The sequence below is a fragment of the Elgaria multicarinata genome, chromosome 2, assembly GCF_023053635.1.
Source record: "Elgaria multicarinata webbii isolate HBS135686 ecotype San Diego chromosome 2, rElgMul1.1.pri, whole genome shotgun sequence".
NCBI classification, from domain to species: domain Eukaryota; kingdom Metazoa; phylum Chordata; class Lepidosauria; order Squamata; family Anguidae; genus Elgaria; species Elgaria multicarinata.
The window spans coordinates 40,303,455-40,330,257 of record NC_086172.1 but is presented as its reverse complement, the minus strand read 5'-3'; the positions used below and the strand labels follow the sequence as shown (position 1 = coordinate 40,330,257).

At 44.0% G+C, this 26,803-nt stretch overlaps 2 protein-coding genes across 3 annotated transcripts in view; both read left to right on the top strand.

The window, feature by feature from the left end:
- HOXD3 (homeobox D3) overlaps positions 1-26,803 on the top strand; it is a 52,761-nt gene that overhangs the window by 12,632 nt on the left and 13,326 nt on the right. For both annotated transcript variants that reach the window (XM_063116348.1, XM_063116349.1), the window contains exon 2: positions 5,566-5,592. The gene's annotated coding sequence lies outside the window, so the exon portion shown is untranslated. The remainder of the gene's footprint in view (positions 1-5,565; positions 5,593-26,803) is intronic.
- On the top strand, positions 9,328-11,255 carry HOXD4 (homeobox D4). The gene is made up of 2 exons (XM_063116359.1): positions 9,328-10,023; positions 10,536-11,255. The coding sequence occupies exons 1-2, from the start codon at positions 9,567-9,569 to the stop codon at positions 10,844-10,846; spliced, it is 768 nt and encodes a 255-aa protein (XP_062972429.1). The 5' UTR covers positions 9,328-9,566; the 3' UTR covers positions 10,847-11,255.

The window sequence follows — 26,803 nt, the reverse complement described above, 5'->3', positions numbered from 1 at the left end:
TTTCAATGGGTCTACTGTAAATAGGAATAACATTGGATGCACCCCACAAGTTCTGATGCTGAGAATATGTCCACAGGATTCAATGTCATTGCACTTGGGATCAACAACCCATTGGACTTATAGGGATGTGTCATGAAAGCAAGCCGCATTGAGAGCAATGTCCACACCTGGAATCCTGCATGCAAGCCAATTCCAGCATTCCAGCCAAAACAGTGTTTGTGGATCCTAATACAAGTGTCATTGAAGTCAATGGAGTCAAACTACTGCTCTAAATCCTATGAGAGGAATTCAGACTTAGCCATACTTAGAACACAGACTCATTGAAATCAATAGGCCTTAAGTCAATGAGACTCTTAAGTGTGTAAGTCAAGATCGACTTGACTGGGCTGTGGGTTTTCTGAAATTTTGGGTATAATTAAGATCTTAGACTTATAGTCTACTGCCAATAGTGGGGGACAGGAGAACCACCCCTACTCCCATTCTCTAGAGACAAAACCCTGTAGCCTAGAAATCATAGAATCATAGAATAGTAGAGTTGGAAGGGGTCTATAAGGCCATCGAGTCCAACCCCCTGCTCAATGCAGGAATCTTTTACTTCAGTTACTTCGAAGAAAGTCCCAGGCATGCCAATGGAAATTGCTTCCATGTAAGAGGCTGTAATCCTCTCCATACTTACTTGGGAGTAAGTCTCAGAGGAATGTATTTCCTAGCCGCATGCTTCAATATCAGGGGGTATTACATCCTTTCATGGGGACCTCTGAGCCTTCCTACCATGTGTGATTGCTGTCCATGCGAGTGGGAAAGGAAAATTCCTGTGTACTTTATCTTCGATTTGTTTTAGATGTTGTTTAAAACTAAACCTCACATGTGGGGGGAGGAGGGGAAGGCCTGGGATCCTAGTCTATCTTGAGATAATTCTAATCTGTTCCTTCTTCTTCTTCTTCTTCTTCTTGTTCTTTTTGCGGGTTGGGGGGGCATGGACCACAAAAGTAATCCCTGGCCTAATCTACACCAAGCAGGGTATTGTGGTATGAAAGCGGTATATAAAATCCAGGAGCCACACTACCACTTATAGCGGTATTGAAGTGCACTGACAACTTTTGGAACCCATTATTAACACATACCATATTCCTCTTTCATGCCACCACTTGGTGTGGCTCCTGCCTTTTATATATCACTTTCATACCACTTTCATAGTGCAAAATCCTGCTTGGTGTAGATTAGGCCCCTTTCACAACCTAGTTAATTCGGAGTGCTTTGATTTAAACAGGTTTAGTTGAAATTAAATTTGTTGGCTGAAAAAAAGTTACTGTAATTAGATGGACAATCCTTTAAGCTTATCTGAAAATAAGTTCCATACAACTCTGATCCAATCCATCAGTGTCAGTCAATGCACATAAAGTAGATCGTGTTTAAAAGGGCTTTAATGCAAGTAGTATTCCAGATTAATAACTATTCAGTTCACAGTGTACCAACGGTCTTACTACACAGCTTCGTTACAGTTTCCTGTTCCGAACCCATTCTCCAGGAAGATTTGTTTGTATTTAGCTTTTTTGAGTTCCCGGTTGCTTGGGAAAGTTTCTTTGAGCTTTCAGTTTTGCATTGTTTGAGTCTTCATTTCTGCAGAAATCAGAATCGACTATTCCTTAGACTGGCTCTAACTTTTACTAGAAAATAGCGTTATTTGATCGTCTTACAAACTTGTAGGGGCACAAAATAGCCAGTCTTCTGAGTATTTGTTCATGTGGTATTCCTGAAGGAGTCTCATAGAATACAATGGGATTTGAAACGGTCTACTTTAGAGTAAGTGGCTGAAGGACTAGAACCTGCTTTCTCTTCGTGGAAAAGGATTACACTTGGGTTTAGAGGCAGATGCAGGCGTCTTTTAAAGTCAAGTATTTGGACCAAACTAATTTACACTTGGGTTCCCTACACATTGGGCTGTATTCAGACGTCATCATGTTTAGAATAGAGCCATTGAAATCATGACTGACGTAAGTCCCAGGCATGACAATGTGTGGATACAGCCCATTACACGGAAGTCTCATCCCCGTCCCTCCCTTGATGTTAGTTCACTTGCTTCCAACAGAGCTTATTTCTGAGTCACGTGTCTATGATGGCTGAGTAGGCGTTCCTTTAAAACAGGGGTAAACAACCTGCTGCTCTCCAGATGTTATGGACTACAACTCCCATCAGCCCCAGCCAGCATGGTCAATTATCAAGGGGTATGGGAACTGTAGTCCAAAACACTTGGAAGCACCAGGTGGTTACCCCTAGTTTATATGTCAACATCGAAACCCTTTCAACTGATTCCTGGGATTCAATGCTGGCCAAGCCAACCTTAAGAAAAAGCCAGTGTTTCCATCAGGTGAATGTCAGCACAGAGTGAATGTTGACTTTTGTCGTGTATTCAGTCCTGATCACCGGATGACAGAAGTCCCACTCACCTAAACGATGCAGGGTATTTCCCTCTGAACCTAAGCGTTATAGCTACGCAGCTATTCTACATCCATACTTGGAGTACTGTTCAAAAATAATTTCCCTGCAATAATAAGATCGACTCATGTGATGAGAGCAGGAAGAGGGGGGCGGGTCTTCTCTAGTCAAAGATTCAGGCAGTATGGTGTAGTGGTTAGAGTGTTCTACTGGGACCCGGGGTCATGACACTCACTGGGTGACTTTGGGCCAGTCACTGACTGTCAACCTCACAGGGTTGTTGTTGTGAGAATAAAAAGTAGTGGGGGAAACCATGTAAGCCGCCTTGGATCCCTTGTAAGAGGCAAAAAGGCAGGAAATTATATTATTATTATTATTATTATTATTCTGTCTGCTCTTTTTAAATTATAGAATGTTCTTTTGTGTGTGTTTCTTTTAATAGTTTTGGAGTATTATTGACATGAATTCAGTCAATATCTCCTATGGACCTACACAACTGGAGAATCATTTACCAATATTTTAAATAAATAAATACATATATAAGCAAAGCCTTTCAAGCAAAAGGTGATTCCTTCCCAGGGACATTTGACTTCCTGTGTTTTAAGATGAAGTCTCTTTAAAATCCACTTTGGCTCGCTGACCCGTCCTTCTCTCCCCCCTCCCCCTTCATCCTACCTTTCGTTCACACCAGACTTCTTTTATTGCTTTATAACCCTCCTTAAAGTTTCAGCCATCAAAGTTTTCGGGAGGGGGGCTGGGGGTGGCGACAGGAATCGGGCTTAGCCATCTTGCCACTTTTACAAGTCCTGTTCCCCACCCCACCAGGCGCGCGCTTTGAAACAGTTTGCTCTGCTGGGGGAGAGCCCTAGAAGAGGCGACATACAATAAGAGCCTCACAACTGCTGGGCGGGATCCCGCCGCCCAGCATTCTGCCTCCAACAGCGGCCAGCCAGATCCCTGCTGGATGCTGCTCGGCAAGACCGGAAAGCGACAGCCTCCCTCCCTCCTCCCGGCTGCTATTCAGACAGGTACACTGCTTCTGAACATGGCGGTTCCAATATCGGCTACCCCCCCCGCCCCCCTCTGAGGGATCCATTTTCAGCAATTACTTAGGGAACAGAAATCCACATCTCTGCCCGGCTCAGGATGTCACGAACCGTTTACACCATACTCATTAAAAATCATCATCATTCTATAAATTTGAATGGGGTTATTTTCTAGTAAGCGGGATGTGCATCGCAGCCTTGGCTTCACCCAAAGTGTCCAGGACCTGACAGTAGGGGGGTGGGGAGTGGGGGCGGTGGTTGGTTGAAAGGATCTCACAGACGTGATGAACTTTCAGGGTTGCTTAAAATGTCCTTCCCCTCCCCTCCCCTCCCCATACATATTCATCCAAATAAACTTTGAATCGGTACTCACTCACAGCGGAATTCACACGTTCCTTTCCTCAAAAGCAATTAAGGGCTGGGTTAGACTGAGTTAGACACTTTCTTCGTACAACTATTTTGTAAAAGCCTGGCCTAAGTGCTGCACACGCACACTCACGCCTCCCGTGCACGATCCTTGCTATTTTCGTCTACTGAAATCTCATAGCACACAGGGTCGCCGCCGCCGCGCACCCCCCCCCCCACCTTTTCCTCTTTTTCTTCTTCTTCCAGGCCCTCTTTATTTAAGTGAATAAAAGTTTAAAGCTGGAGGTTATTTATTGTTCCGTCGAGATAAGTCCTGAGTGGCTCTTTCGAAGCACGTGATTCCAATAAACTTTGTTTTATGGCTTGAGAGTTGACAAGCCAAAATATAATTCCCACCATAAATTAGTTTAAGAGCATACAAGTGCAGATGCTTTAGTTCCTGGAAGGCAGTGACAGGGGAAAGTGGTAGCCAGGAGCCCTCTGCCTGAATCCAAGCGTCAGGAGATCCTTTTCTTCTCTCGAGTTCCTTCCTCTTCCATTTGGGAAAGCTTACAGTAAGTCTCTTCTTCCTCTCCCTTCCCGAGCGAGTTTTTCCGGTGACTTTGCTGCCCGTTTGATACAGGAAGGATTAGACCAAATCCAGGGAAACGCGGATATGTTATAGGAATAGCTTTGAATCAAATTTGCTCCAAGCAAAACAAAAAACAAACAGCAACAACAACAACAGACACAGCTCAACTGTTGACGTTAAGAGTTGCCAGTAAATCGCGTTGTTGTATTATTATTACTATTATTATTGAAACCAACCCGCTAGAACGGTTATTCAATGTTTCATTTGCACAGATATCCCTGTAATGGCCCTGTTATTCTAGGAGGAAGCTGAAGGAAGGCAGGGGAGGGAGGGGGAACCCTTGAGACCCAAAGGTACAAGAAATTATGGAATTATGGTGACTCACTTAAAGTGTTCAGTGTGTTTATATTTACATAGCCCTTCTCAAGGCTAATGCAAGCCACAGGATGGATGGTGTAAAGGAAATGGTTTTTGAAAGAATAAATTAATTAGCTTTGTTACTACTCTTCGTAAACTTTTTTTTTTAAAAAAAGTATGTCTGCCTCCACATGTGTGATAATGTATAGAGCTTACATGTTTGTGAAAAGAAAGACAACAGAAATTATATGGTCATGTTAAGAATATAGTGTTGACTTTTAGAGTGTGGATCTTAAAGTAATTGAGATAAGTGAATAAATAGGTGGCTATGAGGCTTCAGGAATTCTGTACACTGGTAAGGTTTCTGTCACATTGGGATGATCCCAATGAAAATGCCCCTGGGAAGGAAATCTGCTACAGATAGAATATTGTGTAGATGCAGAGTTAAAAATTATAGTCAAAAACCCCTTTAAAATGATAAGATACGTTTGACTAAAAATTTAATTTGGCTGGTTTCTTTCAAATCACCATCCATCATATATCATCATCAAAATAACAAATAAGTAATCATAAACAAAAATGGAGAATCACCAATGAGAAAATGTGTGCTAATTTTTCGCCTTTAAAGGCAGTGCCTGTGTCCTCCAGATTGTTCATGGATAGAGAGAGAAAGCTGCAAGATACAGGTTTTCCAAATCACGATCAATATCCTCAGTACCTGAAATGCAACATTATCAAAAGGGTTTCTTCATGTATATTTTTTTCTCTCTCTCTTTTTAATTGCAACAGGTTCGGGACAATGGAAGGGCATCTACAGTAAGTGAATTCTTCCCTTTTTGCGAAATTTGCTGGGCTTCCAAACATTACCTTGGAAACATTGACTTTGTAAACAGAGACCATTTTATTCTTGATGTTCCTATGATGTTGTTGGTACTGGATGGCTTTGGGATCTTTCCTTGTTTTCTTCCATCCTCCTTCATGTCTGTGACAGCAGATCGCAGCAAACGCTGATTGTACAGTTTCTAGGGAGATAATTACAGGACTGCACAGGTGCAAGTTGTCATATTCTGCCTCTCACAAACACTTTCCAGCTAATGAGCAGGATTACCATTTTAACAGGATAAAGTTATGCAGTGTCTCCCTGTGCAAACGTTGAATCTATCATGTATCGAACTCTTGGCTGCCTCCCCCACACTCCTCTGTAGATTCCAAATGCAATTCTTATTTGTGGTCTGACCCTACAGCCTGTGTGCATGAAGGAATGTTCAAATGATGTGTCAGGCTCTAGATGTTCCTGTATCCTCTCCTTTCAGCCTGAGCAAGATTATTTGGAAATAAAAGGCCTGTTTGTTCCAATGGAAATATAGTTTCCCAGCAAATCAGCTCAGGATCGCAACCCAGGTGTTGTAATAACATTGCTACTGCGATTCAATGAACTCTTCCCGAGATCGATGGCTGGCATTTATACGGGTTATAGGGAGAAAGGAGATAGTACTGCGTCTGAATGAAAGGGAAGTGGGTTAATTGTGGGTTATTTTGGAGGAAGAAATAATTTGGGGGCGAGAGAGAAGGAAGGAGATGATTCCATTTCAACAAAGAGGAAAGAAATACCACTAGTTCAATGGTTGCAACTTTCTATGGCATGATAATATGTATTTAAGTATTTTAGCTTGATGTTTTCGAATACAATGCATTGCTTCCCTATTTAGAAAAAGAAAACCACAGGCTTGTTATGTTCATTCAACCCTCTAAATGCCATTCTTTTCAGCAAAGCTTCTCTCCCCCCCTCTCCTTTTTCTTACTCGCTGAGAAACTTCTCTTGCTACCTTTACATTCTAGGCTGATCTATTGATCTCTCTGTGTAAAATTGCAATATTGCTTGTGTATGGTTTTTTGATGGCTTTAAACCACTAAGGAGGGGAAGGGATTTCTCAAGTGTTTTTTTCCCCTAGATAAACCCCTCTGCTCTTGGCTCTTGCTTCAGTTTTCTCTTGCCAACCCTTAAAATCCTTAAAAAACAAAAACAAAAAACCCCACCCTGTTCTTTTCTATTCTTTTTACTTCTTAAAAAAAGGGGGGAATCTTCCTTAAACTTAGCTTTAGCATACTGATTATGAACCAGAATACAAAAAGGCCTGATGGATCAAAAGAATTTGTATGGGCAGTTGAGCAGGAGGTGAATATTTAACGCTTTTGTTCATCAATAACTCCTTTGGCTTTGACCTGTCTGAGCAAGTCCCGCAATAAGGTGAAACGCAGGTCACAGCGTCTCACAAATATGAAAATCTGTGCTATTGCACAAAATATTGGGGGTGTTTTTTTTCTCTTTTTTTGCTCCATTGGATGACTCCTGTTCAATGGTTCACCCCCACCCCAAAGTAATATATTTTGCCCCCCTTCCAAAACTGTAGCTTTTATAGATTTGGCTGCTTGGGCACATTCAGCATTTCTTGGTTAAATACTTACTAATTAAAAAGAGCAAGGGTGGCTAGAACCCACCAATCCTTCTCATGAGGAATTATAACGCCTATTTAGCCGACTCAGAAAATAGATATGGAATGGATTCAGAAATTCGTTAAGAGAACCTCTCCTATTTCCCCCATAAGATGCAAACACCACAGCCTCCCATTCCAAGAAAAGGAGCAGCTCTCTGTTTAAGAAGCCATTTTTTCACAGATGCTTAATGTCGTTCATATATATATATTCTCTGATGGTTTGTTGGTTAGAACAGAGCTGACCACGAAACAGTACACAGAAAATGGATCGGCCACTAAGCATGAACTTTTGGATTCTACTGTGTTGTTGTAAATAGGAAACACTGGGATGTTTGTCAATGATTTAGAATGACCTCCAGCCCTGCCCTTCACCATAAACGCTACTGCATGAAAAAGAGGACAGGTTTGTGTGTGTGTTTAAGGTTCAGATACTCTCAGCTGTTAGGAGATATGGCTTAAAACTAGAGGCATGAAGGTTAAAAAAAAAGGTTTTATTTTTAAAAACAAATAGTTCTCTTTCTCCTGGAAGAGACAGTCACTTAGCACTAGGACTTTTATTTTGGCATTGAAAGATGATGATGATTTTACAAAAATTAGTTGAAATCCCTTCCTTTTCTTGTCAGTAAACCCCAATCATTTCAAATGTTAAGTGCAATTTCATTTCCACCAGTACACATTATTTAAATGCTGAAGCATCCAGAGCGTTTCTCGCACAGGCTCTCAGCCATCCGTTGTGAGAAATCTTGAGACACCGTGATAGAGATCAATGTCACAACAATAACACTTTTTATTATGATTATTATGATTATTATGATTTGGTTTGCTTTCCTATGAAATGGTTACAGTCTTCCGATCCATAATTTTCAGACCTTTCCCCCAACAGAATAGTAGACATTTCTTCGGAGAGAGTCCCAGCTTTACAATGTCGCTGCCTTTTGCTACCCTCTGTAGATGAAAACAGAATGTTATTACGTTGTCTATATATACCCTGTAGAACCGAATTTGTGTGGTATTTACATAGTCACAGATTCGATTCTAGGGGAATATATGGTCGATGCAAAAACTTCACCTTTCTGCAAATGGTTAGAAGTTTTAAAGGTAGAAGATATCTAAAGACACATGTATGTTGGATCATATTGCCTCACGCTGGTTTACTAAGACCATTCTTCATAGTTCCTTGTTTGTTGTTTAATAGTGCATCCCATCACAAACCTGCTCATATAAATAGAATTAATACAAACAGTCTGGAAAGAAAATCCTAGCTGGCCAGTGAATATGCTTTTTTAAGAAAAGATTATAATGGTGATGATAAAAATAATGAATTAATAATAATATTAAAGTGGATGGCCAGAATAACTCTGATATTAGCGATTCCCTTACCCCCATTTCCCATGCTCCAATGTTCTCCAGATTTTAAGGCTAACATTGGATGTCCCTGGAAACAGTAATATTGTTTTACTTGTTACGAACAATTGACTATTGGAATGATCTGATTAAACGTGATTTTTTTTTCTAAATGCTTTTTAAAAAAGAAAAGTTGAACTTCACAACTCTAGCTTTCTTGTTATCTGTTTGTTTGTTTTTAAAAACAACAACAACAATGACATTTGTTTTGACACTTGCGCAGCAAATTCGAAGCTAGTTACTCATTGCCTAATTTTATGCTGCCCAACTAGATTCTGGTAACTTTTGGTTGACCCCTACCAAACAATGGCAGGGCCGATCCATTGTACACCCTATTGCCGTCTTGTTTGATGTCTTCTTCTGGTTTCCTATCCTTTCCCCCTGGTGTTTAATGCTTGCTTCACCCTTGCTGCTTTTATCTCTTTGGCACTTCTCTCTTGCTGAAATGTAACCCACTAACGTTTTCATAGATCGCCAAAAATTTAAACTAAAGGGCATCAAAGGTTAGAAAAGTCAGGGGAGACAAAAGGCTTTGATTTACCTGGGGGAGGGGGGGAAGGGGCAGATGGGGTGGGGTGGGGGGGTGTCACTGAGCTGGCCATCAATTGATGAATCGTGTTTTATGGCATTCATATCTCCTTTGGAAGGGAGGGGGGACACGAATCGGAGAGCATGTGGGTCCACTTGATTACCCGTATATTATTTAGTGAAATTCGTGGAAATTATGAGGTGCACACACAAATCCGGTGATAAACCTCCCTGCCTCCCTATTGGCTGAGCCAGTCACATGGGTGCCTAACTTTATTCAGTTGACAGCAAGTAGGAGGGCTCTGTGGAAGGAGAAAAAAAGACAACACGAGAAAAATTAGTATTTTCTACCTTCCGAAATTAATGGCCATGAGTTCGTATATGGTGAACTCTAAGTATGTGGACCCCAAATTTCCCCCTTGCGAGGAATATCTGCAGAACAGCTACCTCGCTGAGCAGGGCTCGGACTATTACGGGGCTTCTTCGCAAGGCGCTGACTTCCAGCATCAGGGACTCTATCCACGGTCCAGCTACGGCGAGCAGCCCTACAGCTGTAGCAATGCCCAGGGCTCTGCAGTGCAGCCGCGGGGTCACGGGCAGGAGCAATCCGGCCCGCCGAGCCACTTTCCCGGGCAAGCTGAGCACTGCCCGCCGCCTCCCATGCCGGCCACGAGGACCTGCAACCAGCCGCCAAGCCTCAAAAGCCCCAACGGGTCACCCGCGGCGGCGGCGGCAGCAGCAGCAGCAGGAGCAGCGACGGCAGGAATTAAGCCTCCAGCGGTGGTTTATCCCTGGATGAAGAAAGTCCACGTTAACTCGGGTAAGCGGCAGCTTCTTCTACCCATCTCTTCCTTTTCCCACCCGCACCCCACCCCCAACGACACACACCTCCTACTCGCCTCTCCGCAAACCCTCCCCCCCCCCAAGATTTCTCCAGACTCCACGATGAGAGATATGGAGTTGAAATCGAGGTAGCCAATTACACTCGCCATAAATTTTTATGGCTTAGGAAATAGGCCTCTCGGCCATGTGGCCGGAGTAGAAGGAGATTCCATTTCAGAAAAAGAAAAAAATCCTGGGGATTTTTTAAGTCCTCCACGTGAGTGAATGAATGAGAGAGAGCGAGAGAGCGAGAGAGAGAGAGAGAGAGAGAGAGAGAGAGAGCGCCCATCTGTTATTAGCAGCAAATGTAATGGTGTATATAATGGCCTCATAGTCGCTCGTGGGTTCTCATTTTGCTTTCGCAATGTCTAGTGAGAAAGTCAAGATTAGCTTGTGGGGTTTTTTGGGGGGTCGCTGTTAAGTCCTGCCTATTATTTTTCTCTCCCTCAGTGAATCCTAATTACACCGGAGGAGAACCTAAGCGCTCCAGAACCGCCTACACGAGGCAGCAAGTCCTTGAACTGGAAAAGGAATTCCATTTTAACCGGTACTTGACTAGGCGCCGACGGATTGAAATAGCCCACACTTTGTGTCTCTCTGAACGCCAGATCAAGATCTGGTTTCAGAACAGGAGGATGAAGTGGAAAAAAGACCACAAACTGCCCAACACGAAGGGCCGATCCTCTAGTACTTCAACTGCCTCCAGCCAACACTTACAGACGGTTTCCAAGGAGCATCAGACTGGCTTGACAACTTTGTAGGAAACTTGAAAATGGTCCGTTTCAGCGATCTGAGTGGGAATTAAGCTGCCCAGGACACAGACACACGCACACACGCACATGCACACGTGCACACACACAGAGATACAGCCCCACAAACACACAGGCTGGCTAAAGCAGAAACCTGCATGTAGCAGCTACACAACTCCCAAAGTGTCTCGCTCTTGCTTTAAAATACTGGAGAGAAACACACGATCTTATGGACTTAGGAATAAAGCAAAACTGCACAACCCTACAAAACAAACAAAACTTTGCATCCAGGTGGTGAGAAAGTGATATCTATCTATCTATATCTATATCTATATAAATATAATATTTTTAAAATAAAACTCCTCTGTCGACACACCATTGCAAACGAAACCGTTTGGTGTTGTGCCTGGAATCTGCAAAGGGAAGAAGATCTGGGTGTTTGATTCCTGTTGTGGTTTTTTCTTGTTTCCCCCCATTCTGTGCCATTCGGGGGTTGTGCGTTTGGGTAAGTCCAAAACTGGGGTCTGCTGCTGAAAAACTCTCCCCCACTGCTGCATTACCATTCAAGTAAAAATAAAAGCTTACCCATTCCTCTGACTTTTTTCAGAAATATTTTAAAAGAAAATATGAAGTGAAACGGGTTATTTTATTTTTTGATTGTATTAGTGTATTTATTTATTCGTTGTTTAGGTAAAGGGAAAGGTTAGAGAAGAGTCAAACCAAAAAATGCAAAAGAGGGTGACACCCAGTCCCCCCCCCAAAAAAAATGTTTCTGAGATTTTGTTTGTGAAAACAGAGAACTTTCTCTCCTTCCTCTCTCCCTCCTCGCCTTGCCCTTTTTTCAGATTCTTCTGTATATAGGAAAATGTTTCTAGCTTTTAGAGATGAGAAACAGGAGCAAGGACCCTTTTGAAATGGAATGGAATAAAAAAATTTTCCTTTTGTTCCTGCATTGTCCTTTGAGCCAAGGTAGGGCGGGAGAGAGCCCCAAACAAATTGCAAACAAAACAAACAGGAAACAAAACAAACAAAAATTGTAGTGAATATTCCAGGTGATTTGTGACATCGAAGAAATTTATTTTCTATTCAGACTAGATGATGTGTTGTTTTCCTTTAACTATCATGTTTTGAATTCAACTGTTGTGTTAGTTTAAAAAGAAAAAGAAAAAAAGATGGACTGGATGTTTTGGCTTTAAAGGCTGAATTTCTTTTGATTCAAGCCCTACTGTGGAAACTCGAATATATCTTTAAACAATTTCTGAGAAACTAAATCCTTGGTGCGGGAAGACTAGGTCCTGGTATAGTTTGGCACAAACCCCCATGCCTCTCGGGCCCATGCGGTGTTCATGGTTCGCTTTTAAACACCAAGAAGGATTTGCTGGGGGTATCTTAACCGATTAAACGTGTAGTTTGTTCCAATTACATTTTCGGATTAGAGCCCAACAAAGATCCCACACACATACACACACCCGCCCCCCAAACACATAGGCAAAGCTTGTAGCAGCTGGCAAAGTGGGGAAGGGGAGATGGGTCCGTTTGTGAAGCCCTCATTCTCCTTACATCTACAGCCCATGTTTACTTGGAAGTAAATCAGCTCGTTCCAATGGGACTCCGTCCCTAGTGATTGTGCCTAGGCTTGCAGCCTTCAAGAGCATTCTGAATTCTAAGAACGAAATTTCTGGGTCTTAGGGATGGCATCTGGCATCGCCTGTGTTGGTTTTCGATGGGCGAAACAGCTTCGTTGGATTCGTCTTTTAGTAGACCAAGTTCCGAATGCTTTCCTTGATTTAAAAAGAGAAAAGGGGAGGCCGCGGTGACAGAGGCGTTGGTGAGGAAGGATCCATGTTTCTAAACAATACTACCGGAGATGCAGATTTCATGTAATAGACCTCTATCAGTCCAGCAGCTCGCTTTGGCCGCTGTGCTTTCCCTGAAGTAGCGGTGCTTCTTGGGAAGCCAGTCCCAAGGGACTCAGGATCGGGATCTCCGAAGACGCCTCCTTTTGTGCCAGGTCTTGGAGCCCCTTCTTTGTTCTCTGCCTCCTTCTCAGGCTCACACCCGTTCCGGGGCATCCCTTGAATATCCGCCCGTCGTGATATTAAAGATGGATATTGCTGCATTCTCCGCGTCATTGTCTCTATGACAAAAAAAAAGAAAGAAAAAAGCGCCGGGTTCATACATAGTGAAGAAGTCTTCTTTTCTGACGCCTTCACGTTGAGAGGCTGAAAAGGTGGTGTGTGTGTGTGTGTGTGTGTGTGTCCGTCCGTCCCCATTTCTTCTTCTTTTAACTGAAGTTCGGCTAAATCGTAGAAACAGGTTCATCCAGAGGACAAATTTTCTATTCGATTAGCCGTATTTCAGCCTGGAGGAATGACCTCTAAACCCTTAACCTCTTGGACCTGGACGAGTCCCCTTTGCTTTTTTCTGCAACACAGAAAAGCAGCGAGAGGCAGCCCTTGGGAAGCCCTGGCCTCAAACGCTGAGATCTAAAACCCCTGAAGTCCTTTTAAAGAAAGAAAGAAAGAAAGAAAGAAAGAAAGAAAGAAAGAAAGAAAGATAAAGGAAAGCACCAGCCTAGCCCTGGATGGATGGTTGGTCACTATGCTCAGATCCCTTCTAGTCCCCGGCCAGAGCCTTGTCGCAACAGAGGCTCTGGATCAGCTTGAGTTAAGAAAAGCGAAGGCAGCCCGTGTTTATTTAAGGCCTGTGTTGAGTCCGTTGTGTCCCGTGGCAGCAGGTCGGTTTGGAAGCGAAGCCAGCAGTCCTGGCTCCCTTACAGCCATTTAATCTCCTCTTACAGCAGCCTTACTAGGGTGCCGGCCCTACTAAGTGGGTTGGCGTTTAGTTAAGTGCCTGATCTTATGCGTGTTTATTCGGAAGTCAGCCCTGAGTTCAGTGGGCGCTCCCTCGTAAGTGTGCATAGGATGCCAGACTAATACCCTGGGAAGGATCAGAAGGGCCGGCGCTACCATTAGGCTAACTAGGCAGCCGCCTAGGGCGCAGACCTCAGAGGGGACGCAGTACTGCCCTTTAAGGGTCACAGTTTTATACAAATTAGCTGTTTTAAGGGGAAAAAACCATCATAAAAGGAAAATAGAATAGTTCAGAAACTCTTCTTGAACAGCTGAATCGAAGTTGGCAGTTTGGGGGAGGGGTGCAAGTAGCTCACCTTGCCTAGGTCGCAAAATAGTCTGGCACCCGTCCTGAGAAGGGAGCATTTCCCTTTGTGAGTCCGGCCTTCTCTCCATCTGAAGCACATTCATTAGGTAGTTATAGTCCAGCGATTTGGGATTGGGATTGAAGACTCAAAGAAGCCCAACTGATTTCACTGGGATTTAGGCCATAGGAAAGGTGGGGGCCCAAGAGCGTTTTTGTGTAAGAAACAGGCTGTAATGCTACGTGTACTTACAAGGAAATATTCCCCCATTGACCCCCAGAGGCACTTACTTCCGAGTAAACATGTTTCGAATGGGGTTGCCCATGGGACAAATTGGACTTCCTCCACGTAACTCGTCCACCCCCAACCTAAATGGAATGAGCTCAGAACGTGTGAAGAAAACAGAACTGGCCCAAAGTCCTTTTGTAATGTTAATCTCCTCTGGACAAATGTTTGGTTCAAACCCTTCAAGTCGTGTGGGGTGGGTGGAGGAGAATTCCCTTTGAGCTGGGGTAGGGGCTTGTTTTGTTTTTTGGAAGTCTTAAATCTTCATTGCATTTATGTTGAAGGGGGATGATGGAAGTGGCAGGGTATCAAAGGGTTTCTACTTGATGGGTCTGAGATGAAAACATTTGGCCAAAAATGAATTAGAACACCCCCATACACCACACCGCACACCACAACACCCCCTCCACTTCCTATCATCTTTTCTCACGTGAAGGGGGGAGGAAAATGACCAAGATGATGGTAATGATAATTCTAATTATACTTGTTTTGAACTATGCTGAAAGTGGGGGATTATCTTTCTTCCTGCCCTTACAGATACAAAGTTGTATATTGCTATGACCTTTGTGAGGAAGCCGCATTGTCCAACGGCAGTTCTCTGTTGTTGCCCTGAGACATTTTATAAACTTTGCCAATGTTTTTGCTGCCTCTGATTAAAGAACTATTTATACAAATTAGTTTGGTCAAAGTCCTCCATGTTTTTGACACAATAAAAGGCATAAAGATTGATATTCTATTTCTTGAGTGGAACAAGGTAGAATGCATACCTACCAAAGAGCATGCATAGTATATAGAGTATCCCTATATGTGTGTGTATGTGTATGTGTGTGTTTGTGTGTGTGCACGTGTGTGTGTGCATGTGCATGCCATCTCAGAGTGTAAGACCACATGTCCAATTGTGAAAAGCAAACAAAAGAACAGATTATTATTCTCTGTTCCTCTCTGTATTCCATTCCCAATTCAGTGTGCAGACAGACTCTAGGCATGCTTAATGAGATGAACGTCCCACTGATTTCAAGTAAGTGTGCAAAGGATTGCAGCTTTATACTCTGCTTCTACGGATGTTGACTTGGAACCCATTGAGTTTCATAGGTTTACTTCCAAGTGAGCTTGCATAGGTTTGTAGCTTTATATTTCAGGCCTCAACATATATCTTACTCAGAAGTACATTCTAATAATACTAGTTCCCGTTACTTCCAAGTAGATTAGTAAAACAGCTGGAATTGAGGCTTCAGTCATCTCTACATTTACCTATGAGGAAGAGCCAATGAACACAGTGGGACTTCCTTCAGAGTCAACATAAATAGGACTGTGCTGTAAATCCCACTGACTTCAATGGAGTTTACTCCTGAGTAAATGTGGCCAGGATCAAGGGGCATGTGCTTGAAAAGGCAAAACAGGCAAGGCATGTCCTCTGATGTGCATGTCTTCATTTATTTTAAAAACCTTTCGCATGACCTTCAGCGAAGCTTCCAGGGCAGGTTACAAAACAACAAACAGTTAACAAACAGGATACAAATCAAAATGAAATGCAACTGGTTACAGAACGTGTTACAATATGCTGTGATATTACTCACATGCTTTGCCTTATATCACTTACTTGCACTCGCTTTCGGTGAACCTTTAATACTAACTTAAGTATTTCATACATGCCTTAATTCCTGGCCCTGAAGGCATGATTTGGCAGGGTCCCACTCATTTCCATGGGACTTACGCCCCCAGTTTTGGCCAGGAACCAATGACTTTTGTCGCTTATTCCATCAGTCCAAGGCATTTCTTGAACAGCGGATCCCCTCATATGACAAACTGGGCTAGAAACCAAGGGGAGTTTCGAAGGCAGTTTGTGTTAGTGTGTGTGTGTGTGTGTGTGTGTGTGTGTGTGTGTCCGTCAGTCTGTCCATCCATCCCCCCCCCCAAATTAAAACAACAATCACACTTGGGTGCGATTAAAATAGTTCTTTGGATCTGGGCCAACAGGTTGAAGGTCACAGTGCCAAATAATTATTAACCAAACCCCTTTAGTCAATTTTTACAGAACAATATTGAGCAGTCTATTATATATAGCATTGTAGAGAGTTCAAATACATCACACCAGAAGTTCTTACAACAAGCCTGTAAAGTAGGCCAATAGTTTTATTGTCATATTACAGATGGGAGACTAAATGTTGATGTCATGCCTAGGCCTCCTGGTGAGTTCATGGCTGAGACGAGATTTGATTCTTACACCACTCTAGCGACACTACACTCAGTGAGTCTGTGAATCCATTCTGGGATTTAGTCAGAACTGGCCAGAACTCTAAAGAAGCCATCCAAGGTGTTGAATCCATTTTGGGATAGGGTTCAGTATGTTGGATAGCTCCTTTAGAGTTTTGGCTGGTTCTGACTAAAACCCAGAATGGATTCTCAACCCCACCAAAATTGGAGCCACTAACCTTGCTGACTAGTCTACCCCGCACAACACTTCTCATATTTGATGTTAATTGCTGCACTGATACACAGAAGCATGCACAAACACACACTAGACCACCACCAACCCATCTGCAGGAAAGAATCCCCACCCCATAAAGTTTTCCCTCACTGCTTATCCTGCAGAGAGTCTCTATCATTACACTGCCATATGCATGTTTACTCTTGTAACAGAGTTCAATAGGACTTCCTACCTCCACCTGGAAAGTAGGTTAAGGCCAAAATCTTAGGAGCATGTCTAAACTCAGTGTTCTCAACTCACTTGCTTGAGAATAAACATGCATATCAGGGATGCATCCAGACCTCCACTTTTTATGTAATTGCTCTGAATTTTTATGCATTACCCACTGACTATGATGGGATTTACTTCCAGGTTTCTTAGAATTGCTGTTTTAGGTAAAAATCCACAAACCCTTGAAATGTAATCCACATCCGACAGAAATCTCCTGCAGAATTCCCATTAGCTTTAATGTAGCTGGGTTGCATCCTTTGTCTGGAGTAGTCCCACTCAGGTGATTAGTGAAATAACTCCAGCATGAAAGTGCACTGAACTATGGCCTAAGATTGTACTGGAAGCACAGGGGCCACAATTCCACCTGGAGAACTTAAATACACAGTCATGGATGGCCTTATATTAGGTCCTCCTCCACTACCACCACCATTATAATGATGATGAGTATATCTAAGTATAAGTAAGTCTGGTTCCAACATACCACAATGATAAGGAGGAGGAGGATGAAAATAAGGTCATCGAGACTTGTTTCCAGGCGAACGTCTTTGGGATGGGGGTGTTAACTAGATACATCATCATCAATATGTGGAAGGATCACATTCCAGATTTGGTCCTCCAGATCAGAGGTGGGTAGACTTTGTTTTTTCCCTAGAACACCAAGATCTACCAACTGGAACCTGGTGCAGAGGACATCACACTTAGAATAAAGGAATTCTGAGTCCAGAAATTTGTTTAGAGTACCAGAACTGAATGGAGCTCACGGTCCTTCCACACAAAAATCCATTCCAATTACCCCAAACTTTCTTCATCTCAGCAGTAACAATAATGTGGGGTGGGGTGGGGGTGGGGGTGGGGGGCACATTTTGTTGCTGCTGGTGTAAATCATGTGGGAGTCAGAAATCCTTGATGATCTACTGAAACCCACCCAGAGATCTACCCAGTAGATCCGGATTCACCTTCTGCCTACCCCTGCTCCAGACTGTAAGGGAAGGCGAGGCAAGATCTTCTGTTGCCAATCATGATCTTCGTAAGAATCAAGACCCAGCGAGGAGGACAGCGAGAGTTTCTGTAGACTTTTACCAAGAATGACTCCTCCTTCCATCGGACATAAACATCCATGGCAGCAATAAAACATTTCTCTTTCCACGAGGTCGATGGTGCTATTTTTATCGGAGATATTTTGATACACACACACACACACACACACACACACACACACCGCTTTGCACATGGTAGCTTGTCTTTTCTTGAAGAGCAGCCAAAGCTGGAGTCAAAACCAAAAGGATCCTGTCTGAGAAAGGACCCCCATCAATGTATGGAAGGCAGGCGTGACCTCGCTTTTATACAAGAAAGGCTGAGAAAGTGTGTATGTGTGTGTGTCTGTGTGTCAGTGCATCACCACCACCACCATCATCAAAAACAACAACAACAACAACACAGCCAGGACTGATAAAGATGCGGGACACATTTTATGACGAGGGCTGCCCACTGGCTCCTCTTCTGAACAGCTCCTCCCGTTCCCAGCAATCCCGTTTAATATAACGCATCTCTGCTACTCGTTATTTTGAGGACCAGGAGGCGAAAGAACAAATTTCTCCATCCACTTGTACAGTACAGTAAAGAGGGACTTTTGAATGGAGCGCTTCGAATTGCTTTCAACGGCCATGTTTGCCACACCGTCTCCCTGATTTCCTTTTATTTTCTTTCTTTTTGGAGTGTGTGTGCGCGTTTTGTGTGTGTGTGTGTGTGTGTGTGTGCGTGTGTGTGCGCGCGATGGTGGTGGTGGTGGTGGAGGAGGAGGAGATGGTGGTAGAGGAGGAGAGGGTTAAATATAACCATGTAGACCCAAATCTTCTTGCTAGGGAAGAGTCACAGCAGACAGCAGACAGCCTCTCAAAGTGCAAGGAAGATGATAAGAATAGATTTTTCTCCAAGTCCTGACCACGTGATGGGCGAAATAATTAATTCAGCGCGTCCCTTAAGAAACACGGAGTCGTCATTAATCTGCCAAGCAAAGGACTCTATCAGACTTGAAAACTGAAGAGATCCCAAGAATATAATATACAAAGGGGCGCCAGGCTCTTTCTATGCACACCTAGCAATTTGGCTACAGCCGAAGGGGGGAAAAATACCAATAATAAAAGAAAGAAAGAAAGCGGACCTTGGTATGTACACATTTTCTTTCTTTTCTTTTATATTTCGAAATCCTTAATGAACTTAGCTGTCAAATGTTTGACAAATAGGGCCCCTTCCCTTCCTGATTTGTAACCCTGCCCTAGTCAGAAGCTGTTCTAGGCATGGGGGGGGGGGGAGAGAGAGAGACACCCCAATGTTTACTCTTTATTATGTGATATAGTGGTACTGTGTGAAGTACGGATCCTTCTGTGTTCCAACGGTGGTGGAAGAGAGAGAAAGGGGACGGTTTGGCCAAAAGCCTGTGTGGGGAAATGGGTGAAGATTTACTGGTTGTTTATATCTTACTGGGAACAATGCTAGCTGTCAGGGCATCTGCTGCCCATTCTTAACTGGTGAGAAAAGGGCCCTGAACTTCTTTTCAAGCGAGGGTCGTAAATTTTTCTTTGCGTCATAATGGAAGGCTATAAAACGGAGTTGAAATTTTACCCAAGGCAGACTTTAACCAATAGATAATGAATTCTACGGGTACTTCAGCAGCAGCAGCAGCAGCAGCAACAACAACAACACCCCCGCCCTGCGCGCGTTCCAGACCCTGCAAGACTATAGTGTGGCATATTATCCACTACACAAAGACCTGGTGGTTTTGGATATTCCGTTTTAGAATATATTTGTGGGATGAGAGACTGAGGTCTGGAGCGAGAGACGGAGGGAATACCTGTGAGAGGGACGTCCCACTGGAGTCGGCATTCAGTTGGTTTTGTATAAGATGTAAACAGCCCTCCTTTCTTTGAAGCTGGCTTAAGGAAAGGGGAATTTGGAACCGCAACGCATGTGTGTTGTCTATACATTTGTGGGTTCGTGAGTGTATGTGTGTGAATGGCTATAGATATACACAAATACATAGGCACACACTCATCTGTGTGTGTGTGTGTGTGTGTGTGTGTGTGTGTGTGTGTGTGTGTGTGTGTGGCAAACCTATTGAGCTTTCCTTGTAGGTCTCTGGTTCTTTGGACATTCGTGTTTTGTTTTTGGAAGCGGTGTAGCCTTTTAAAAGCCTCACTTGGAGATTTATTTATTTTTTAATCAGATTGTTGTTTTTATTACTTCCGCAGCATGTCAGGACATAGACAGAGTTTCCTGCGTTATGAATTATACAGTCAAAAAATAACACATCGGTTCAATGATTCAAAAATGGCAAATGCTTATGGTTTGGGAAAGTGGCTAGAAAACGGAGTGGCTCTCTCACGATCCGTAGACATAGATGCACAGTTTCTCTCGGTTTATCCTCGCTCCCCCAAAAGAACCCAAAACTATACGAAGGAGAGAGAGAGAGAGAGAGAGAGAGAGAGAGAGAGAGAGAGAGAGAGAGAGAGAGAGAGAGAGAGAGAGAGAGAGAGAGAGAGAGAGAGAGAGACTCCGAACCTAAATGCAAAAGGCCCTTTAATGATAACGCTGATTCCTGTATATCGCCCCGAATATTTTATCAGTTTGACAATTGCGGGGTTTGTTGTTATAAATCATCGTAAGTAATTCCTGGAAGGGTGTGAGGCTCCCCGGTGGTGTGTGTGAGGGAGAGAGAGAGAAAGAGAAAGAGAAAGAGAAAGAGAGAGAGAGAGAGAGAGAGAGAGAGAGAGAGATGGAGGGGTGGGGTGTGGAGAGGGAGAAAGCGAGGCAAGGAGGGCCTGCAAGGACTGTAAATCTTTCCATTTTATTGCTCTATGAACATATGTTTAGACTGAAAAAGCCTTAGATCCTTTCCCCAAGACGCATCTCGGCCAAACTGCAGACCCCCACGCTCTCGCCTACCTTCACACTTGGCTCGCAGCGTTTCCCAGCCTTAATGTGGGCTGTTTGGTTACTTGCTTGCTTGTTTGTTTGTTTTAAACACACAGTTTATAGGTGGCCCTCCTGGAAGCGCGCGATTTCCTTTTTCTTCTACCACCCACCCAAGAGGCCTTGACAAGTCGTGGGTCTGAGGAGGGGGTGCCCCGTCTTCTTCTTTCTCTTGGCCCTTGATCTTTCCTTGATTGGTGGCTGTATGCTTTTCAGGGTCTGGTCGAAGGAACGAGGAAAAGACGAGGTTGTCTCTTCCGCTGTCCCCCCCCCCCCGCCCCCAGCCCCAGTGTTACATTTTATACAGAATCGTTCTTCTTCCCTTCCCCACGGCGAAAGGTTTGACTGACAGGGTATTGCAAACGGGAAAAAGACAACAAGGAGCAGAATATTCCTCACAGTTGGGTCCTCCTAAGCCCATGTAGGTTGCAACCCTACAAACACTTACCGAGAAGTAAGCTCCATTGAACACAGTAGGGTTTACTTCTGAGTAAACATGTATAGGATTGAACTTGGGAGTAAGCGTCACATGCAAAAGGGCTTACTCTCCTGTAAGTATGCATAGGGTCAGTCTAAAGAAGAGCTTAATCTTGGCTGGATCGTGCCCTCGCTACAGATGCCCCGAATCGGAGTTGTCCCCTGAACTTCGATAATCGGACTCCAATCTTCCTCCCTACCCACCCACCCCCAACACACACCCCGCCCCAATCCCCGTGCTTTAATGACCGCTTTGCAAAGTCAGGAGAAAGCAGAGTAATTTAGATAAATGCAACCACACACTTATGGTGAGTATTGTAAGGCAATACATTACTGTCAGATCTCCATGCTTTGGATGGTAATGAAATCTTAGGAGATTCTAGATTAGGCTGGGCGCTTTTACAGCACTAAGTTACTTTAGAGACATCAGACCAAACGAAAAGTTGCAATAGTCAGGCTGTGCCGAATCTGACTTGCTCGGGATATTATTTGTGTGAACAATTCGTGCGGTTGTTGTATCTGAAGATGGTTTGTATACAGAGTCCTACAAGGGGGCGTTGCGATAGAAAGGGGGCAGAAAGAAAGAAAGAAAGAAAGAAAGTAGCACCGGGTTAGATGCAGAAGTGTTAACACGGTTGGTCTTTTATCTCCTGTGCTGACCAAAGCCAACTTTACATAATTCGTCCCCACACCCCCAACACACATACACACACACACACACACACACGGATTATTCCATGCTGCAAGGCTCAGGCAGACCTGGAGCCATCCCATGTTGTCAATGGATTGTACAGAAATCGATTGTTCACGAGCAAGACTTCATAAACTACAGCGCAATCCACATTTCTTCCATCTTTCATCGTGAGGCTTTAAAGTAATAATTTTCAGGAGCAATGGGGGAGAAGCCCCTCCCCTGCCGTTAACACAACTCTTCCCCCCACCACTCCACCCCATCACACCGCCCTATTTGTTCTACGCACAGATGATGATTATTATTATTATTATTATTATTATTATTATTATTATTATTATTATTATTATTGAGAGATTCTTGAGCCAAATTTACCGTGGTGGTTGAATTTTTGGCGAGGTGCAAGGACTTCGTGGGCCACCGCCACAGCTAGCACCTGCACTTTGAAATCTTTTGCTAAGGTGAGCTTGCCAACTGGACTTGTGCGGATATGGAAAGATCTCTGGAACCTGGCTGTTGCGCTGTCCCCTTGGCACTGGACTATGAAGGGGCACTTTTAATGGACTAGGTTGTTACAGTGCTCTTTTAAAGGCATCTCTCCATAGGAAGGTTTGTGGGTACCTTTTGCCCCCACCCCCGGTCAGTCCATCCCAACTCCACAGACAGCTAGACCGACCCAGGATACCGGGGGAGGATTTTCAGAGTAACCCCAGTGAAAGTTCCAGACTTAATCAAAACCATCTCCTCTCTCAGGATCACGTGAACCAATATGCTTGTATTTTAAGGCAGCGCCTGTATTTCTTATGACAGAAGGCTTCCTCTATTCCTATGATATATATATATATATATATATATATATATATATATATATATATATATGGGTAGATAGCCTGGTCACTCCAAAGCAAAACAATAAGTTGGCAAATTTGGCTCTTTTATTCTGTGAAGTTGATCGTGAAGGGATTATTATTATTATTATTATTATTATTATTATTATTATTATTATTATTATTATTCCAAACAAACTCAGAATCCATTCGCCCTCTTTTATTGGAGCTCGACTCTTGGCTTTTTTTTTTTTAATTCTATCGGGAATACTGGTCTATGGAAATGCCTGGACAAACCCGCAAGATCAGGGTTAGGAGTGTATTGTCTGCAGAACAAAGGAGGACGGATATAATCCCAAACCTGCAAACGCACAGTTTATGACCGAGGAGGACACTTTTAGGATAAGCAGGGATCCAGGTAAGCAAATGCATGAGCTTTAACCAAGATGGGGAATTGTGAATACCAGGGTCCCCCCCTCCTCATCCCACCCCACCGTAGACTATAATGGAAAATGAAATAGAGCCTGTTTAACACGGGTATGTGGGTATAGTCATGAATCTTTGGAGACTGCCTGAAGTAGTAAGTTGATGTTGCTGCTGCTGCTGGAAACTCAGGGCTTTCCCAAATTGTAACCCTCCTCCCCAAGAAATCCGTATTGGGGTGATCAGGGGAAGGAAAGGGGGGAAGGAATTTGGCATTATGAATGAATGAAATACACAATTGCAAAGAGAGAGAAAAGAAGCACACCTTTGTGTTTAAGTGAAGCTCTTTGGGTACAATGCATTGCATTCTATGGCCACTGAATTCTATGGCCAAACTCCTTTGTATGTTAATACTCTGCTTCCTTTGGCTTGGACAGGTAGGCTGAGTGCAATTCAGTTTACTATATATCTATGCAGTCATATTTAAAACACACCCAGTGGAAATGGTGTCACTGACTATTGTTTCTGGGGAACTCTTTCTGGAAACAGTAGGCTTATCCCTTTATCTTTTCTTTTGCCGTTTGTTTTGCTTTGAATCTGCCTTCTTCTCTGAATTACTTCCCACCATCACCACCATCGCCGTCAACAAATAAAAAATGCTGACAAAACACACTGACTTGTCATAGTTCCAATGGATTTGCATGGATCTATTAAAAAAACAAAGCAAATGTGCTAGGGTCTATGTATCTGCGTGGGTTGGAGCCTCTCCATAAATAAAGAAGTAGCCACAATCCAACAGAGTTAAGACATATTTACTCCCATTGATTTCCATGAGCCATGCAGCCTGATCTTTTGCATGTTCACTCCAAGTAAGTCCCACTGAATTCAGTGGGGCTTACTCCCTAGTAAGGGTGCTTAGGACTACAGCACAACTGCGCCTAATTCTGTGCCGGATTGTGGCCAATGATCATGTTCTTTAAAATGTGGGGTAGCTAAATATAATCTTAGTATGTTTTCGCTGGCATCAAGCATCTCAAAGGCATCTGAGCCAAACCTATTTAAAGAAAGGTGCGTTAAAAGCCTCCCCCCCCCCGATTTTAAATACACTTCCTGGGGAGTAAATACAGATGTTTTCAGCGGAATTTTCTACAATGACTAGCACAGGGGTGTTACTGAATCCGGAGGATGTTTTACTTGGAAGTAAACAGAATTGATTTCAACTAAACTCACTACTAGGGGACTGGCGTGGTCGTGGAGTGAAGTCCCAGTAAGTTCAATGGAGCCGATTCCCTGGTAAGTATTGGATAGGTTTCTGCAGGGACTCTAACGTATGTATGATCCTGGGGGATATTGGAGGGGGATTTATATCCAGGCTTTTATTTATTTATTTATTTATTTATTTATTTATTTATTATTATGTAATAAATAAATGCAAGTATCCTTAATTCTGACAATCCGCCACCCCAACCTCTCTTGTACGAGAGAGATTGAGCCTGATTTAGCCTGACGCTCCTGTTCTTACGATAACGCTCTTATTTTCGCCGAATACTGGGAAGGAAGCAGGGAGCCTGCGCTTTGGTCCATGTCTTGCGCTGGTCTCGATCGGAAGATGCGCCTCAGCAAGCCACCAACTCGCCCTCTCCCCCACCCCACCCCCCGCTTTTCCTTCAGCCCTCATGCCTCCGAGCTGCGGGCCTGACAAGTTAGTCAGCTGCATCCAATTACGGCAAGCGGCATTTCATTTCGTTCCGCGACAGGGAACGCTCTTGGTTAGGACTTCACCTAAAATTTCAATCATCTCTCTGTGTCTTGGGGCCCGGGCCTGAAACGTCCTCCAAGCTTGGCCCTCGGGTCTCAGTCAATCCCCGACCAACCTCTCGGAAGCGCAGCCTTTCAACAAGCGGCTCCGGATCAGGATGCGCGCTGGAACGCGAGATCCCGCAGCAGCCCGGCCACGCCGGTGACTTCCGCATCCAAATGCGGATCGTAGCCCAAAGCGGCTTGGAAATACCCCGACTCGTCCGATTGTCGTTCTATTTTAGGGGCTGGGGGTTGGTGGCTCGTCTTGTTTTAAATGTTTCTCATCAGCCTTTCCCCTGCCTTGTCGTCTTGCTGCTGCAGAAGGAATTCAGAAGTCGATAATTAATTAGACACAAAATGAAAACTTACCACGTTAATCAACAGCGGGGGAACAATGACTGGCTTTTGCGAATAATGATCACTCTGTTCAAGCGCTTCTAGGATGCTCCCAGTCGTCTTTCCCCCCCTCCCCTCCCCTCCCCTCCCAACTTCTTGCACTGTACACAGGGCTTATTTCTAAGGATCTCCGGCGTTTTGTTTTTTAATGGGCAGAAAAAAATTAAAATAAAACCCCTTAAAGTTGACTTAGGCCCACGTGAACCTATTATACGAAAGGTTTGGTGGGACAGGCCTTGGAGGGCCTGGTTAGAGCATCGTGTGTGACCAGCCTGCTCCGCTTTCCCCAAACTCCACGCTGCTGCCGGCATAAATTAAAGGTGGCTCGGAAAAGGGCTGCATCCCAGCTGGGCTTTGGATAGGGATGTAACAGAAGAAAGTTGGGAGCTCGTTTCGCTGCCAGCTCTTGGAGGGGCTTCCGTGGGTTGTTCATTAAGTGGTGAGTTATAGCTGTGCGAGCCAAAGGTCATTTCAAAGGCTTATGCTTGTTAGATATTCTCTTTATAATGACCCAGGCTTCATGGTGGGGAGATCTCTTCCCCGTTTCCCCCCCCCCCTCCCCATCAGCACCAGTTCTGTTAATGCCCTAAAAGTTCTGAGTTGGCAAATTCCGGTGTGAAACGGTGACGGCCTCCCCAAATAAAGAGAGGGGGGCGATTTTCGGGGAGGCTGAGTAAATTATGATATGTTGCCTTAAATAAAAATGTAAGAGGTCTGTCTGCCTCGAGTACCCCTGAAGTGAAATCCGAACAGGGACTGCCAAGATCCGGCAAGGGTGTGTGATTTGCCCGACTTTTCTCGGTGTGTGACATCGCCAGGGCTAACCACAGCTATACATAATGCATAAGCCTCGGGGTACGGCGCGGGGGTCCCCCTGTTCACCTTTCCATTCTCCTGACTCAAACTATGCGCCTGGAGTCTAAAGCTGCTTGTCTGAATAGGCCAGATGCTTGTGTGACTATCACGCGCTACAATCAACCCCCCTTTTTTTTGTGGGGGCAAAAAGTGACTGCTCACCACCACTACAGTTTTTGTATTCCCCTTCCACTCTCCGCCCCCCACCCCACGCAAAAATATAGACCAGAAACGCACCGGCAGCAAACATCCTTCTTCGAAATGTGATGCCAGCCTGTGCTGTGTGTGTCAGGTTTTTAAAAGCATAATTTTGATCCAGGTGTGGGGCTTTTACAATGATTCCTTGTTTCCCTAAGTGGTTATATATTAGGAGGGGGAGGGGTGTGAGTGC

Excerpts from the sequence above, each read along its gene's own strand:
- HOXD4 (XM_063116359.1), top strand. The coding sequence starts at position 9,567 with ATGGCCATGAGTTCGTATATGGTGAACTCTAAGTATGTGGACCCCAAA. Across the intron at positions 10,024-10,535 it reads GAAAGTCCACGTTAACTCGG|TGAATCCTAATTACACCGGA; the intron begins GTAAGCGGCAGC and ends TCTCTCCCTCAG.